The following is an 18,836-nucleotide window of genomic DNA, read 5'->3' as shown; positions in this document are numbered from 1 at the left end:
CACCTCACAGCCCCTATATAGTATTATGGCACTCCCAACAATCCGCTATATAGTATGATGTTTCACTTCATGGCCCCCTATATAGTATGACTGTCCACCTCACAATCTCCCATATAGTATAATGGTCCTCCCAACAGCCCCCTATGTAGTATGATGGTCCTCCCAACAGTATACTATATAGTATGGTGGTCCACCCCACAGCCCCTTATATACTATGATGGTCCAACTCACAGCACCCTATACAGTGTGAAGGTCTTCCACAACCCCCCAAAATTAAAAAAAAATTCCTATACTTGCCTTATCCAGACACCTTATCTTCCGCGGCATCTGACTCCTCTTCTTTCCATTCTCGCAGTGGATGCTGGTGGTGCGATGCAGTGACATCATTGCACCACCAAAGTTCCCTGTTGGTGCTGCTGGCCTCCGGCAAGTCACAGGAAGAAGGGACGTCCACATCCTGCTAGGGTAAATGGCAGTGCAAGCAACTTTGTTCTCCGTTACAACGGTTAACAGTATGGGCGTCTTGAGGATGCGGATTCTGATAGCAATGTAGCAGAAAAGGCGGCCCATGACTAGACAGGCCCTTCTGGCAATTTGCCATATGGCCAGTCCAGCCCTGTCTCTAAATATTAGCATGAGCTCAGGAGCTAAGATCAGTCCGTACAATGTGGGAACTGGTTATCGAATGCGCACATATGGAGAGATTTTAAGAGCTGAGCCCACTCTATAGAAGATGGGAACTGGTTATCGAATGCGCACATATGGAGAGATTTCAAGAGCTGAGCTCACTCTATACAAGATGGGAGCTTGCTATCGGATTCTCACATGTTTGGAGAGTTAAGGAACTGAGCCCACTCTATATCAAATGGGAGCTGGCTATCGGATGTGCACATGTGGAGAGAGTTCAGTAACTGAGCCCACTCTATACAAGATGAGAGTTGGCTATCAGATGCACACATATGGAGAGTGTTCAGGAACTTATTCCACTCTATACCAAATGGGAGCTGGTCATATGTGCGTACAGCTGACACCCGATACTAACTGTCAGGGTGGGAGCTAGCTCCAGTCTTAGCACTTTAACCCTGGTCAGGTTGTGGGGTATCAGTCGAGCCATAATTCTGCAACAGAATATCAATAGGTTGTCATATTAACCATGTGCCTCCATAAAGATGTAACGTTAATACCAGCTCCTCTGCATGGTTCCCCTTCCCCCTCCATGCAGGGGCGCCGACATATCCCCCTTTGCCACGCAGTGTGTCCTTCGTCATGCTTCCTGGTTCTCTGGTTTCTTGGCGGCACACCTTGTGCTGTCCTGTTCTTAAAGGGCCAGCCTGCACCTGCTAAGATACCCTCAGCCCTTAGCTGGGAAGCATCTTGTATAAAAGGCACCCTCCACAAAAAAGGAGTGGCCGAAACAACGAAGTTCATTAGCGTGTTAATGGTGCAACTAGTAAGTTGTCCCTAGGTCCTGGTATGCCCAGTGTCCTGAATGTGATTTCTTGGTCCTTGTGTGGCAAGTCTGGAACCCGTAGTCCCTGGTCCTAGTGCGACCAATGCCTGAAGTATGCAAAGGAACATCTAAACAAGCCTTATGCATTTTGGAAACAAGTCCTGTGAAACAATAAGGATGTGGCTTCTACAAATGGATAATGATCCGAAACATACATCACAATCTACAATGGACTACCTTTAACCCCTTTCTGACCTCGGACGGGATAGTACGTCCGAGGTCAGAACCCCCGCTTTTATGCGGGCTCCGGCGGTGAGCCCGCATCAAAGCTGGGACATGTCAGCTGTTTTGAACAGCTGACATGTGCCCGCAATAGCGGTGGGTGAAATCGCGATTCACCCGCCGCTATTAACTAGTTAAATACCACTGTCAAATGCAGACCGGCATTTAACCGGCACTCCCGGCCATTGGGCTGGAAATGAGCGCATTTTCGACCCCCGTCACATGATCGGGGGTCAGTGATGCTTCTGCATAGTAACCATAGAGGTCCTTGAGACCTCTATGGTTACTGATGCCGTTTGCTGCAATGTGAAAAAAATATAAAAGTTTCAATCACCCACCTTTCGCCCCATTCAAAATAAAACAATAAAACAATTTTTTAAAAATCAAACCTACACATATTTGGTATCGCCGCGTTCAGAATCGCCCAATCTATCAATAAAAAAAAGCATTAACCTGATCGCTAAACAGCGTAGCGAGAAAAAAAATTGAAATGCCAGAATTACGTTTTTTGGTCACCACGACATTGCATTAAAATGCAATAATGGGCGATCAAAAGACCGTATCTGCACCAAAATGGTATAATTAAAAGTGCCAGCTCGCAATGCAAAAAATAAGCCCTCACCTGACCCCAGATCACAAAAAATGGAGACGCTACGGGTATCGGAAAATGTCGCAATTTTTTTTTTTAAGCAAAGTTTGGAATTTGTTTTCACCACTTAGATAAAAGGGGACCTAGACATGTTTGGTGTCTATGAACTCGTAATGACCTGGAGAATCATAATATCAGGTCAGGTTTAGCATTTAGTGAACCTAGCAAAAAAGCCAAACAAAAAACAAGTGTGGGATTGCACTTTTTTTGCAATTTCACCACACTTGGAATTGTTTTCCCGTTTTCTAGTACAGGACATGGTAAAACCAATGATGTTGTTCAAAAGTACAACTCATCCCACAAAAAATAAGCCCTCATATGGCCATATTGATGGAAAAATAAAAAAGTTATGGTTCTGGGAAGGAGGGGAGCGAAAAACAAACACGGAAAAACGGAAAATCCCAAGGTTAAAAAGCGCAAGCTGAAGGTTTATAATGGTCCACACAGTCACCTGATATGAACATCATTGAAAATCTGTGGTTAGATCTCAAAATAGCAGTGCAAGCAAAAACTCAGGAATCTCACAGAAGTGGAAGCTTTTTTTCAAGGAGGAATGTATGAAAATCCATCGAACAAGAATTGAAAAACTCAATTCTGGCTACAAAAAGCATTTACAAGCTGTTATACTTTCAAAAGAGGGTGCTATTTGTTATGTTTGCTAATGACAGGTGTTATGAAGGCAATCCAGAAACACAGTGTGCTTAGCGATCAGAGCGCACACAGTGATCTGACAAATACCCAAAAATACAAGAACGAGCTCTGAGACGTGGAAACTCTGTAGACTGCACACCTGATCCTATCCTAAACACAACTAAAAGCGGCTGTGGATTGCGCCTAACAACTACCTAGGCAACTCGGCACAGCCTAAGAAACTAGCTAGCCTGAAGATAGAAAAATAGGCCTGACTTGCCCCAGAGAAATTCCCCAAAGGAAAAGGCAGCCCCCCACATATAATGACTGTGAGTAAGATGAAAAGACAAAACGTAGGGATGAAATAGATTCAGCAAAGTGGGGCCCGATATTTTAGGACAGAGCGAGGACAGTAAAGCGAACTTTGCAGTCTACAAAAAACCCTAAAGCAAAACCACGCAAAGGGGGTAAAAAAAACCCACCGTGCCGAACTAACGGCACGGCGGTACACCCTTTGCGTCTCAGAGCTTCCAGCAAAACAAAAGACAAGCTGGACAGAAAAAAAGCAACAAAAAAGCAAAAAGCACTTAGCTATACAGAGCATCAGGTCACAGGAACAATCAGGAGAAGCTCAGATCCAACACTGAAACATTGACAAGGAGCAAGGATAGCAGCATCAGGCGGAGTTAAGTAATGAAGCAGTTAACGAGCTCACCAGAACACCTGAGGGAGGAAGCTCAGAAGCTGCAGTACCACTTGTGACCACAGGAGTGAATTCAGCCACAGAATTCACAACAGTACCCCCCCCTTGAGGAGGGGTCACCGAACCCTCACCAGAGCCCCCAGGCCGACCAGGATGAGCCGCATGAAAGGCACGAACAAGATCGGAAGCATGAACATCAGAGGCAAAAACCCAGGAATTATCTTCCTGAGCATAACCCTTCCATTTAACCAGATACTGGAGTTTCCGTCTAGAAACACGAGAATCCAAAATCTTCTCCACAATATACTCCAATTCCCCCTCCACCAAAACCGGGGCAGGAGGCTCAACAGATGGAACCATAGGTGCCACGTATCTCCGCAACAACGACCTATGGAATACATTATGTATGGAAAAGGAGTCTGGGAGGGTCAAACGAAAAGACACAGGATTGAGAACCTCAGAAATCCTATACGGACCAATAAAACGAGGTTTAAATTTAGGAGAGGAAACCTTCATAGGAATATGACGAGAAGATAACCAAACCAGATCCCCAACACGAAGTCGGGGACCCACACGGCGTCTGCGATTAGCGAAAAGTTGAGCTTTCTCCTGGGACAAAATCAAATTGTCCACTACCTGAGTCCAGATCTGCTGCAACCTATCCACCACAGAATCCACACCAGGATAGTCCGAAGACTCAACCTGTCCTGAAGAGAAACGAGGATGGAACCCAGAATTGCAAAAAAATGGAGAAACCAAGGTAGCCGAGCTGGCCCGATTATTAAGGGCGAACTCAGCCAACGGCAAAAAGGACACCCAATCATCCTGGTCTGCAGAAACAAAACATCTCAGATATATTTCCAAGGTCTGATTGGTTCGTTCGGTCTGGCCATTAGTCTGAGGATGGAAAGCCGAGGAAAAGGATAGGTCAATGCCCATCCTACCACAAAAGGCTCGCCAAAACCTTGAAACAAACTGGGAACCTCTGTCAGAAACAATATTCTCAGGAATGCCATGCAACCGAACCACATGCTGAAAGAACAAAGGTACCAAATCAGAGGAGGAAGGCAATTTAGCCAAGGGCACCAGATGGACCATTTTAGAAAAGCGATCACAGACCACCCAAATGACTGACATCTTTTGAGAAACGGGAAGTTCAGAAATGAAATCCATCGAAATATGTGTCCAAGGCCTCTTTGGGACCGGCAAGGGCAAAAGCAACCCACTGGCACGAGAACAGCAGGGCTTAGCCCTAGCACAAATCCCACAGGACTGCACAAAAGTACGTACATTCCGTGACAGAGATGGCCACCAGAAGGATCTAGCCACTAACTCTCTGGTACCAAAGATTCCAGGATGACCAGCCAACACCGAACAATGAAGTTCAGAGATAAGTTTATTAGTCCACCTATCAGGGACGAACAGTTTCTCTGCTGGACAACGATCAGGTTTATTCGCCTGAAATTTTTGCAGCACCCGCCGCAAATCAGGGGAGATGGCAGACACAATGACTCCTTCCTTGAGGATACCCGCTGGCTCAGATAAACCCGGAGAGTCGGGCACAAAACTCCTAGACAGAGCATCCGCCTTCACATTTTTAGAGCCCGGAAGGTACGAAATCACAAAGTCGAAGCGGGCAAAAAATAACGACCAACGGGCCTGTCTAGGATTCAAGCGCTTGGCAGACTCGAGATAAGTCAAGTTCTTATGATCAGTCAATACCACCACGCGATGCTTAGCTCCTTCAAGCCAATGACGCCACTCCTCGAATGCCCACTTCATGGCCAGCAACTCTCGATTGCCCACATCATAATTACGCTCAGCGGGCGAAAACTTCCTGGAAAAGAAAGCACATGGTTTCATCACTGAGCAATCAGAACCTCTCTGTGACAAAACCGCCCCTGCTCCAATCTCAGAAGCATCAACCTCGACCTGGAACGGAAGAGAAACATCTGGCTGACACAACACAGGGGCAGAACAAAAACGACGCTTCAACTCCTGAAAAGCTTCCACAGCAGCAGAAGACCAATTAACCAAATCAGCACCCTTCTTGGTCAAATCGGTCAATGGTTTGGCAATGCTAGAAAAATTACAGATGAAGCGACGATAAAAATTAGCAAAGCCCAGGAACTTTTGCAGACTTTTCAGAGATGTCGGCTGAATCCAATCCTGGATGGCTTGGACCTTAACTGGATCCATCTCGATAGTTGAAGGGGTAAAGATGAACCCCAAAAATGAAACTTTCTGCACACCGAAGAGACACTTTGATCCCTTCACAAACAAAGAGTTAGCACGCAGGACCTGAAAAACCATTCTGACCTGCTTCACATGAGACTCCCAATCATCTGAGAAGATCAAAATGTCATCCAAGTAAACAATCAGGAATTTATCCAGATACTCACGGAAGATGTCATGCATAAAAGACTGAAACACAGATGGAGCATTGGCAAGTCCGAACGGCATCACTAGATACTCAAAATGACCCTCGGGCGTATTGAATGCAGTTTTCCATTCATCTCCTTGCCTGATTCTCACCAGATTATACGCACCACGAAGATCTATCTTAGTGAACCAACTAGCCCCCTTAATCCGAGCAAACAAGTCAGATAACAATGGCAAGGGATACTGAAATTTAACAGTGATCTTATTAAGAAGGCGGTAATCAATACACGGTCTCAGCGAACCATCCTTCTTGGCTACAAAGAAGAACCCTGCTCCCAGTGGTGATGACGATGGGCGAATATGTCCCTTCTCCAGGGATTCCTTCACATAACTGCGCATAGCGGCGTGTTCGGGCACGGATAAATTAAATAATCGACCTTTAGGGAATTTACTACCAGGAATCAAATTGATAGCACAATCACAATCCCTATGCGGAGGTAGAGCATCGGACTTGGGCTCTTCAAATACATCCTGATAATCAGACAAGAACTCTGGGAACTCAGAAGGGGTGGATGACGAAATCGACAAAAATGGAACATCACCATGTACCCCCTGACAACCCCAGCTGGATACCGACATGGAATTCCAATCCAATACTGGATTATGGGTTTGTAGCCATGGCAACCCCAACACGACCACATCATGCAGATTATGCAACACCAGAAAGCGAATAACTTCCTGATGTGCAGGAGCCATGCACATGGTCAGCTGGGCCCAGTATTGAGGTTTATTCTTGGCCAAAGGTGTAGCATCAATTCCTCTCAATGGAATAGGACACCGCAAAGGCTCCAAGAAAAACCCACAACGTTTAGCATAATCCAAATCCATCAGATTCAGGGCAGCGCCCGAATCCACAAACGCCATGACAGAAAACGATGACAAAGAGCATATCAAGGTAATGGACAGAAGGAATTTGGACTGTACAGTACCAATGACGGCAGACCTAGCGGACCGCTTAGTGCGCTTAGGACAATCAGAAATAGCATGAGTGGAATCACCACAGTAGAAACACAGACCATTCAGACGTCTGTATTCCTGCCGTTCAACTCTAGTCATAGTCCTATCGCACTGCATAGGCTCAGGTTTAACCTCAGGCAGTACCGCCAAATGGTGCACAGATTTACGCTCGCGCAAGCGTCGACCGATCTGAATGGCCAAAGACAAAGACTCATTTAAACCAGCAGGCATAGGAAATCCCACCATGACATCCTTAAGAGCCTCAGAGAGACCCTTTCTGAACAAAGCTGCCAGCGCAGATTCATTCCACTGAGTGAGTACTGACCATTTCCTAAATTTCTGACAATATACTTCTATATCATCCTGACCCTGGCACAAAGCCAGCAAATTTTTCTCAGCCTGATCCACTGAATTAGGCTCATCGTACAGCAATCCGAGCGCCAGGAAAAACGCATCGACACTACTCAATGCAGGGTCTCCTGGCGCAAGAGAAAATGCCCAGTCTTGAGGGTCGCCGCGCAAAAAAGAAATAATAATCAAAACCTGTTGAATAGGATTACCAGAAGAATGAGGTTTCAAGGCCAGAAATAGCTTACAATTATTTTTGAAACTTAGAAACTTCGTTCTATCTCCAAAAAACAAATCAGGAATAGGAATTCTTGGTTCTAACATAGATTTCTGATCAATAGTATCTTGAATTTTTTGTACATTTATAACGAGATTATCCATTGAAGAGCACAGACCCTGAATATCCATGTCCACACCTGTGTCCAGAATCACCCAAATGTCTAGGGGAAAAAAAAAAAGTGAACACAGAGCAGAAAAAAAAAAAAAAAATGATGTCAGAACTTTTTCTTTCCCTCTATTGAGAATCATTAGTTAGGCTCCTTGTACTGTTATGTTTGCTAATGACAGGTGTTATGAAGGCAATCCAGAAACACAGTGTGCTTAGCGATCAGAGCGCACACAGTGATCTGACAAATACCCAAAAATACAAGAACGAGCTCTGAGACATGGAAACTCTGTAGACTGCACACCTGATCCTATCCTAAACACAACTAAAAGCGGCTGTGGATTGCGCCTAACAACTACCTAGGCAACTCGGCACAGCCTAAGAAACTAGCTAGCCTGAAGATAGAAAAATAGGCCTGACTTGCCCCAGAGAAATTCCCCAAAGGAAAAGGCAGCCCCCCACATATAATGACTGTGAGTAAGATGAAAAGACAAAACGTAGGGATGAAATAGATTCAGCAAAGTGGGGCCCGATATTCTAGGACAGAGCGAGGACAGTAAAGCGAACTTTGCAGTCTACAAAAAACCCTAAAGCAAAACCACGCAAAGGGGGTAAAAAAAACCCACCGTGCCGAACTAACGGCACGGCGGTACACCCTTTGCGTCTCAGAGCTTCCAGCAAAACAAAAGACAAGCTGGACAGAAAAAAAGCAACAAAAAAGCAAAAAGCACTTAGCTATACAGAGCAGCAGGTCACAGGAACAATCAGGAGAAGCTCAGATCCAACACTGAAACATTGACAAGGAGCAAGGATAGCAGCATCAGGCGGAGTTAAGTAATGAAGCAGTTAACGAGCTCACCAGAACACCTGAGGGAGGAAGCTCAGAAGCTGCAGTACCACTTGTGACCACAGGAGTGAATTCAGCCACAGAATTCACAACAGCTATTAGGTAGTACCCATGCAGGGTGCCCAAATTTTTGCATTGACCCATTTTCTTTGTAATTTTTAAAATGTAAAAGCTAAAAATAGATATATAGTTTGCCTTAAAAAGCAAAGGAAATGTGTCATCTTTAACTGTAGGTCTTAGGCCACAGTCACACGTTCACTATTTGGTCGGTATTTTACCTCAGTATCTGTAAGCCAAAACCAGGAGTGGGTGATAAATACAGATGTGGTGAAGTATTTGTATTATACTTTTCCTCTGATTGTTCCTCTCCTGATTTTGGCTTACAAATACTGAGGTAAGATACTGACCAAATACTGACTGTGGGAACGTGGCCTTATAGAGATCATTATAGCTTCAACTTGCTTAACTGTTCACAATAACAGTAATTTTGACCAGGGGTGCCCGAACTTTTACATGCCACTGTACCTATTATATTATATATCTATTATATATCTGTATTGGTGTATGTGTATACTGTATGTGTGTATATATATGTGTATATATATATATATATATATATATATATATATACTAGCTGAAGAGCCCGGCGTTGCCTGGGCATAGTAAATATCTGTGGTTAGTTATAGCACCTCACTTCTCTTATTTTCCCATCATGCCTCTCATTTTCTCCCTTACACCTCTCATTTTCCCCCTCACTCCTCTTATTTTCCCCCTCACTCCTCTCATTCCCCCCTAACACTTTTCATTTCGACCTCACATCTGTCATTTTCCGATCACTCCACTATTTTCCCTCACTCCTCTCATTTTGCACTCACACCTTTTCATTTTCACCTCACACCCCTCATTTTCACCTCAGTATATACATGTTTGTCATCTCCCTTTTATATAGTATACACCTATATGTCTTTTCTTGTATATTGTATATATCTGTATGTCATCTCTCCTGTAAATAGTATATGCCTGCTGTATGTCATCTCCTCCTGTATATTGTAAATACCCATGTGTCATCTCCTATATTATATACCTGTATGTCATCTCTTCTGTATATACTATATACCTGTATGTCATCTCCTCCTATCTATAGTATATACATGTATGTCACCTCCTGTATATAGTATATACCTGTATGTCATCTCCCCTGTATATAGTATATACCTGCTGTATGTCATCTCATCTATATACCTATGTCATCTCCTCTTTTATATAGTATATACCTGTATGTCATCTCCTCCTGTATATAGTATATACGTGTGTCATCTCCTCCTGTATATAGTATGTACCTGTAAGTCATCTCCTGTATATAGTATATACCTGTGTATCATCTGCTCCTGTATATAGTATATATCTGTGTGTCATCTCCTCCAGTATATAGTATATACCTGTATGTCATCTCCTCCTGTATATAGTATATACCTGTGTATCATCTCCACTGTATATAGTATATACCTGTGTCATCGCCCCTGTATATAGTATGTACCTGTATGTCATCTCCCCTGTATATAGTATATACCGGGTTGTCATCTCCTCCTGTATATAGTATATACCTGTGTCATCTCCCCTGTATATAGTATATATGTGTGTGTCATCTCCTCCTGTACATAGTATATACCTGTATGTAATCTCCTCCTGTATATAGTATATACGTGTGTCATCTCCTCCTGTATATAGTATATACGTGTGTCATCTCCTCCTGTATATAGTATATACCTGTGTCATCTCCTCCTGTATATAGTATATACCTGTGCGTAATCTCCTCCTGTATATAGTATATATCTGTTTGTCATCTCCTCCTGTATTAGACCGCATTCACACATTATTTGGTCAGTATTTTTACCTCAGTATTTGTAAGCTAAATTGGCATATATAACCAATACAAATATCCTCATAGTATTTCTAAGATCCCTCCATTAATAAATCAATGGGCGCCAACAGAGAAACATGAAGAGACTGGATCACAAACAAATTGAGCATATAAAAACAGTTTATTTATTAATTACAAGAAAATATATAAAAACAGCATTACACATACAATAACATGGTGAGATACAATCATTAAGACGGAGTCATAACAGAACCAGAGACTAAAGTAATCCCCACTAGGTGACTGTCTATAGAATACAGCTGACCTAACTACACATGCGTTACGTTATATGGACCAAGACCATGATACGGCTATTATGCAGGATCTAATGAATATAAATGCAGCCTGCCCGTTGCTACGTATAGAAACTAATCTTATTGTCATTTGCCATATAGCTAGCAAGGGCTTCACATGCAGTCATATAATAACAGTGGTTATACCTGCGGTCATGTTGGTCAACCAAACGGGGGGTGGGGGGTCACTCAGTCAAAGCGCACCTCCTAAGCTAAATTGGCAGCCTGATAAATCCCCAGCCAACAGGAAGCCCTCCCCCCCTGGCAGTATATATTAGCTCACACATACACATAATAGACAGGTCATGTGACGTGGTAGTGTGTTGCGCCTTTTGTGTGTGTGTTCATATCCCCGTGTGTGGTAAGTATCCCATGTTGGGGCCCCACCTTAGCAACTGTACGGTATATACTCTTTGGCGCCATCGCTCTCACTCTTTAAGTCCCCCTTGTTCACATCTGGCAGCTGTCAATTTGCCTCCAACACTTTTCCTTTCACTTTTTCCCCATTATGTAGATAGGGACAAAATTGTTTAGTGAATTGGAATGCGCGGGGTTAAAATTTCGCCTCACAACATAGCCTACGACGCTCTCGGGGTCCAGACGTGTGACTGTGCAGTGGTTGCAGTTGATAGGTGTAAGAAGCTTGTTGATGGTTATCGAAAGCGATTGACTGCAGTTATGTATTGCAAAGTGTGAGCAACCAAATATTAAGTTGACGGTGCCAACAAATTTGATCTTGCCATTTTGGAGTTTTTGTGTGAAGTTATGTCCAATTTGAATTTTTGCATGATTTCTCTGTTTTTTTGTATTGTTCCAATACACACAAAGAAAATAAAGGAAATAAACATGTGTATAACAAAACATGTGTAATTGCAATAATTGTCTGGGAGAAATACTTCATTATCTGGAACAATTTCAAGGGTGCCAACACACTTACGGCCATGACCGTGTATGTGTGTGAGTGTGTGTATATACACACACTCAAAAAACACCAATAATCAAGTTAATGCAAGCCAAGTAAAAAAATAATCACTTTATGCAGACATAATTGTCAAATAACATAACAATAACAGTATTGACAAAGCAAAAGTGAGGCCAAAACGGGGGAAAAGTTGTCAAAAAGAGGTTAATAAACTAAACTAATTTAAAATATCAGTAATATACAGTACTGTGCACAAGTTTTAGGCACGTGTGGAAAGTAAAAATGCTTTGAAAAATAGAAGTGGTAGGTTATTTTTATCAATTAATACAATGCAAAGTGAGTGAACAAAAGAGAAATTGTAAGTCATATCAATATTTGGTGTGGCTGCTTTTTAATTTTATGACTTACTGTCAGCTCTTCTGAACCAAGCGTGTCAGCATGTATTTCTATGCAGCTGTCACGCTCTGGTCAGGAGAACCGATGGCTAGTCCAAGCATTGTGCTGTGATCCTCATCTGAGATATACGGCCATTCAACTCTTCCCTTCAATAAAGTATCAAAGCAACAATTCTTCTAGGAACTCGGTAGTGAGGTTCTTCCAAACATCTTGGAGAACTAACCACTGCTCTTGTGTGGATGTATCCTTCTGTCTTTTCATATAATGCCAGACAGACTTGATGATTTTGAGATCAGGACTCTGTTAGGGACACATCATCACTTCCACAAAGACAGTTCTTAATAACATTGGCTGTATCTTTGGAGTCGGTAGCCTGTTGCAGAATGAATGTGTAGCCAATTAGGTGCCTCCCTGATTGTATTTGCATGATGGATATGTTTCTGACTGTATTTATTAGCACTGAGGATACCAAAAAATATCAGTGTAATCTTGCGTCCGCATACAGTTATTTCTGGTATATTTGCCTTAGAGAGTGTTGCTTTATGGTTGGTTTTATCGGTGGTTATTGTCCATCGGTTCTATACCTTTCCGGGGTGTGTGTTCATGGTATTTTCTATATTCTAGGTCGTTTTTTCATTATGACTATGCAGATTATCTTTGTCTCTTTACTATATATATCATGACCTTTTGTATTTTGGCAGTAGCACTGGGGATGTTGTTGTATACATGTATTTTTTAAGTGTTTTTATATTTTTGTATCAATAAAAGTTTTGCCTCTTTATATATAATTATATAGCGGTGTGCTCTCTTTTGGAGTGGTTCTCTCTATCCATTTTTTTGCCATCATGAAAGATCGAGCTCAAGTGCAAAAACTCGGGCATGAGTGACCTGTCTGAGGCCCTCTGCCGCTGCCGGGAAGAGCCCAAAAAATAGAGGCAGAGGACTGGGACAGGGGAACACCTGATGGACCAGCTTCCTGGTCTCCAGTCTGTGTGGCAGGCCCACTTGCTGCAGCGCTGCTGGAAGTCTGGGACGGGTCTGTTGCTGTTTGATGAAGGACCGCTTCAGAACCAGGGTCAAGAGTGCTGCTCCGTGTGCTGTGAAAAAAGAAGAAAAAACACATTACTACCAAACATTTACATTAGTAAAGCGCCAACTCCTGTGGAATATAAAAATACAGATTAGGCAATCCAACACAACCCATTACACCACAAACAATACTTACGTTCTCTGGGTAAGGCCCAGTCTCAAAAATGCAAGGATGCAGTGATATTTGTATTTGCGGATCCTTGCTCCAGAACCACTAGGAAGCCGGCTCTCTTGACGAAGGTCCTTGTTGAAGCGATCCTTCATCGAATGCCAACGTGTTTTGACTTTGAGCACTGTTGAAAAATATAAATTATGGTTAGACAATGTACTTTTCACCGTGATCACACAACTGCGTGTGATGAGATAAACTCCTGAGAGTTTCTCTCATCACACACAGTTGTGTGATCATGGCCAAGAGTGCTGCTGCAGCACACTGCATTGCAATACTTAGAAAATGCATTTCGGACCCGAGTCGGGGCGTTGTCCCAGTTATCCCACATCGCTTTGGCTACCTCATTCCATAGCCGCCGGATCGTCACCTTGTCCGAGTGCTGCCATTTTCAATGAGGTCCTCATCCTGTTCTGGAACCTAAAAAATAAATAAAGACATTAATGTAGAAGACATTAACATAAGGAAAGGAAAAAAAACAGAGACAGAAAACTGCCATGAATATTGAAAGTCAAGAAAAACAGGAGTCAAGAAGAAAAAGGTAAAGAAAGAGGAAAGTAAAGAAATGAACATTCAAGAATAGTAAAGTGAGGATACAATAAACAGTCAGCCACGTATACGTACATGCTGCCACCTTGCCATCCGACCGTGAACCCGCTGCTCCTGCTCAGTCTCTGCCGCAGTGGATGAAGTGCTCTAAAAAAAGGAATAAAAAATTGTCATATGTGTAGATGTGACAGTGAATACTTACTTACTGAGGAGGTGAGTACTCACTTCACTGACATGTTCAGCTTGTGCAGGCCCAGGCCGTTGCTCCTCAGAAGAAGATGACATTCTGATGCATGCAGAAAGAAAAAAATGGCAGAAATTAGGACAAATAGAGACAGAAAATAGAAAGTAAAGACATTGGCTAGGATATACTCACATTGTTCAGTGTTTTGTTTCCTCCAAGGTTCTTGCCTGCGTCTGCTCTGCTTCTCTGTCTGCTGGGTAGTGATCTGCAAATGCCCACTCCCTCCTCTTATCAGTTTGTATGTGGGGGGTGGCTAATCAGTTTCTAGACATGTTTTCCTGTGGTGCAACACATGTGTTCACAAACGCAAGCAAACACATGTGCTTGCGAACGCATGCGTTCACATAGACCGTAATGCTTTTTTTGCCACAGTCCTTCCGCTAACAACCGCATACGTTTCTAGGCGGCAAATTGACGCCTCTAAAATTACTACATGTAGCGTTCACCGCGCCAAACCGCAGACGACGAAACGACGCATGCGTAGTCTAACGCGGCAAAACGCAACCGATCTCTGACACATGCGTCCCTAATGTTAAAGATAGGAATACACGACGCATGCGGATAATTGCGGCACAAACGCTGTGGACACAACCACAAATCGGAAACCGGCCTAAGATGTTTGGAACAGCATCCCTCCTATGTTCCTTCAAAGACTGCATGTAGGTGTACTTTGATTATTTATGCAGTGCCTGATGGCTCAGTGTAGTTCCTACAGTTAAGGAAATGAATTGAGCTGATATCGCGCGAAGGTTCCTATTAGGATAAACTGTATCCTAATAGAGTTATATTAGGTGACCGCTTTACTGTTATCTTTCGCCCCCAAAATAGCATCAATTTTGAATCTTGGATTGTTATTTAAGCCAGATCACTTCAGTGGATTAGGCGTCAACTAGCAATCCCCTATTTTTGCCTAACCACTATCAAGACAGAAATAAAGAGCATGAATCTCTCTATGTGCTGTGATATGTATAATAGAGATCATAGCAGCTATGCTCCTCCCACCAGCTCAGAGACAATTGCAAATTAAGAGGTGGATCCTACAAACTGGTTAAAATACAGGCCACAAATCATATAATGGCCAGATATAGTTTTACTTCTGATATACACATCCGGGATAGATTATTCTGAAAAGATCCTTAAAAGTATGGTTACCCTTTAAGAAATCTATGTGAATACTGGGTAAATTACTGTGATCTCTAAGATTAGATAGTCTTGTTAATTTGCTTTTATACTGTACTAGAACATATTGTTTCCTCATTGCTGTAAATTTTTTGATCTATAAGTATTTACTTCATTTTTTTTTTTTTAGAATGTTTTCGAAAAAGACTGGGTAGTCGATCCTGCCCTTTCCCATTCTAGAGCGCTACATATCTTCAGTAAACCAGAACGACCAAAGGTAACATGTCATTGGGATGTCTTAGCCTTTCATCATCCACTGAGGTTTTTTGTGCCTGAGTGATTAATGTAGTGATTCATTGGCCTGTTTTAAGATACCATTGGCTCTGTTTCTCCCCAGCTGTTATTTCTCTTGTATTTTATATCTGTCTTTATTTTGGATTTTTTTCAACACTCTTTCACAGTAGCTTAATGTTAAGAAAAGAAAGAATGTGAAAAAAACACATTTCTGATATGCGGCAGCTGCATTTCTGGCACAGTGTGAGAAATCGCTAGTGGATGTAGTATTCCAAATAATATAAAAATCTTCTATTAAGAAATGAGTGTCTTCATGTTACTAGAACTTTCTAAGTTAAGTTAATGTTTTATATTCCACTAATATTTTATGTGCCAGTTCTTGGGCGAAACTGCCTCTATTGCTCTTCAAATTGAGTTTCTCAACAGGTTGATATAAGACACCTCTGGCAGCTTAACCATGCTTTATCGGGCAGATTTGTTAACAGCTCTATAGCCTAAAAGAGGTGCACATTTTGCTATACAACATATATTCGATTAAATTCTTGACCTCCAACTCCTACAGACACTTTTGAAACGTGGTGTAAACAGCGGACAATCTTATCCAAGAGGATTGGGGTTCCCATCAGTCTGACACATTTACTAATAATTATAATGAAAATTTGGCTCGCTTCTAGCAGACGTAGATTTAATTTTCTTCTTTTATAACTTAGAATTTTAGGTGTATACCTATTTAATGAATCTGACACATCCTGCTTCAGTATACATTGGCATATGAAATACTCGTCTTAAGAAATCTCCCCTTTTGTGTATTGTTCTTGATCATGGCCAATTCTCAAACTGAAGTTCTCAGAATTGTAATTGCCACACAAATGTTTATACCCGTCCAACAAATGTTCTCCTGATGTTAAATGCTCAACTTGGAATCCGAGATCTTAAAAGAATGAAAACAGAAATGCTCACTGTCAGTGCTAGTAATCTCCGATGTTCTGTTTTACCTTTAATTGGGGTTTTCCCCCGAGCAAAGTACATTTTAATCAATAGCTCTTGGAATATTAATAATTTCCACATTTGGATGTGTTAAAAAATGGTCCTGTGCTGAGAGAATCTTATAAATGTGCCCCTGATGTGTACTGTGTAATGGCTGTGTCTGACCGTACAGAAACATAGGAACATGGGTCTGATCATACCACATCTTCTGGTCAGGGTAGGAAGTATAAGAATATACAGTCAGGACAAGCATTGCAGCTGATTCTGTGAGGTGCTTTCACATTGCGCTTATCTTCACGTTTGTGTCCCGTCGTAGCTCGTGTCTGCACCACCCCACAAAACTGGATTCAGGCATATGCCCTGACAGGGTCATAGACTATAATGGTGTAGGCAGAGTGAATGTGCTCTCTGTTGTGCATCATTTTCGGGCATATGCTCCTAGTAGAGGTGGACACGCAGATGCAGTGTACTATGTCTGAGTGTCCGCCTCCAGTAGGTGTATGCGCCCGAACCCCTTCCCCCTGCAAAACTCAGATTCAGATGAGTTCGGCAACTAGACTATAATGGTGCCAGCAGAGCGAATGTGCACTCTGCCATGCATAATTTTCGGGTGAAGGCACCCTAAAGCATATTTAAAAAATGGGAAGGGAAATATTTTACCACACAGAAAGCAGCAGCTGTTGTCCCCTGCTGTAATGTGTCCTCCCCTGGCCAGTAGCTGTGGTCTGTTCAGACTGTGTTCGTATATGTTTTTTTTTTTCACTGAGGCAGGTAGACTGCCTGAAGTTTTATTTATCCATTGACTCTTAACAAGTGGATCAAACTTTGAGGGAACTCTAAAGTAGAAAGCAGGTTTTCAGTGTATGTAGAGTGTAGAGCACATCGGGAAAAGAGTGTAGCGCACATCGGGAAAAGAGTGTAGAGCACATCGGGAAAAGAGTGTAGAGCACGTCGGGAAAAGAGTGTAGAGCACGTCGGGAAAAGAGTGTAGAGCACGTCGGGAAAAGAGTGTAGAGCACGTCGGGAAAAGAGTGTAGAGCACATTGGGAAAAGAGTGTAGAGCACATCGGGAAAAGAGTGTAGCGCACATCGGGAAAAGAATGTAGAGCACATCGGCAAAAGAGTGTAGAGCACATCGGGAAAATAGTGTAGAGCACATCGGGAAAAGAGTGTAGAGCACATCGGGAAAAGAGTGTAGCGCACATCGGGAAAAGAGTGTAGCGCACATCGGGAAAAGAGTGTGGAGCACATCGGCAAAAGAGTGTAGAGCACATCGGCAAAATAGTGTAGAGCACATCGGGAAAAGAGTGTAGCGCACATCGGGAAAAGAGTGTAGAGCACATCGGCAAAATAGTGTAGAGCACATCAGCAAAATAGTGTAGAGCACATCGGGAAAATAGTGTAGAGCACATCGGCAAAAGAGTGTAGAGCACATCGGGAAAATAGTGTAGAGCACATCGGCAAAAGAGTGTAGAGCACATATGCAAAATAGTGTAGCGCACATCGGGAAAAGAGTGTAGCGCACATCGGGAAAAGAGTGTAGAGCACATCGGGAAAAGAGTGTAGAGCACATGGGGAAAAGAGTGTAGAGCACGTCGGGAAAAGAGTGTAGAGCACGTCGGGAAAAGAGTGTAGAGCACGTCGGGAAAAGAGTGTAGAGCACGTCGGGAAATGAGTGTAGAGCACGTCGGGAAAAGAGTGTAGAGCACGTCGGGAAAAGAGTGTAGAACACGTCGGGAAAAGAGTGTAGAGCACGTCGGGAAAAGAGTGTAGAGCACGTCGGGAAAAGAGTGTAGAGCACATCGGGAAAAGAGTGTAGAGCACGTCGTAAAAAGAGTGTAGAGCACATCGGGAAAAGAGTGTAGAGCACATAATATAAGTATTCAGAATGGTTTAATTTTATTTAACTTTCCACAGAAATATGTCTCTAAAGAAGACAGGGAATACTCTTTGACATGGTTCCCACAAGAAGCCTGGGCTGTTTCTGAGGTGTCTGCACCAGATAGAAGACAACAATATGAAAAAGGCAGTGATGGTAGCAGGTAATATTATTTTACATATTACATCAACACTTAAAGGGAACTGAGAGTGCCAAAGATAAGTGCGTACAGCACTCAGCTTTCTCTGCCAGTCCCATGGAAATTGAATAGTGCAGCGATG

At 42.7% G+C, this 18,836-nt stretch overlaps 1 protein-coding gene across 1 annotated transcript in view; it reads left to right on the top strand.

Moving 5' to 3' along the window:
- LRRIQ1 (leucine rich repeats and IQ motif containing 1) overlaps positions 1-18,836 on the top strand; it is a 269,506-nt gene that overhangs the window by 150,607 nt on the left and 100,063 nt on the right. The window contains exons 18-19 of the mRNA XM_069764400.1: positions 15,586-15,672; positions 18,594-18,718. Coding sequence (XP_069620501.1) covers positions 15,586-15,672; positions 18,594-18,718 — 212 coding nt within the window. The remainder of the gene's footprint in view (positions 1-15,585; positions 15,673-18,593; positions 18,719-18,836) is intronic.

The sequence above is a fragment of the Ranitomeya imitator genome, chromosome 4, assembly GCF_032444005.1.
Source record: "Ranitomeya imitator isolate aRanImi1 chromosome 4, aRanImi1.pri, whole genome shotgun sequence".
NCBI lineage: Eukaryota > Metazoa > Chordata > Amphibia > Anura > Dendrobatidae > Ranitomeya > Ranitomeya imitator.
The sequence above is the reverse complement of the archived record's forward strand: the minus strand, read 5'-3'. Positions and strand labels throughout refer to the sequence as shown.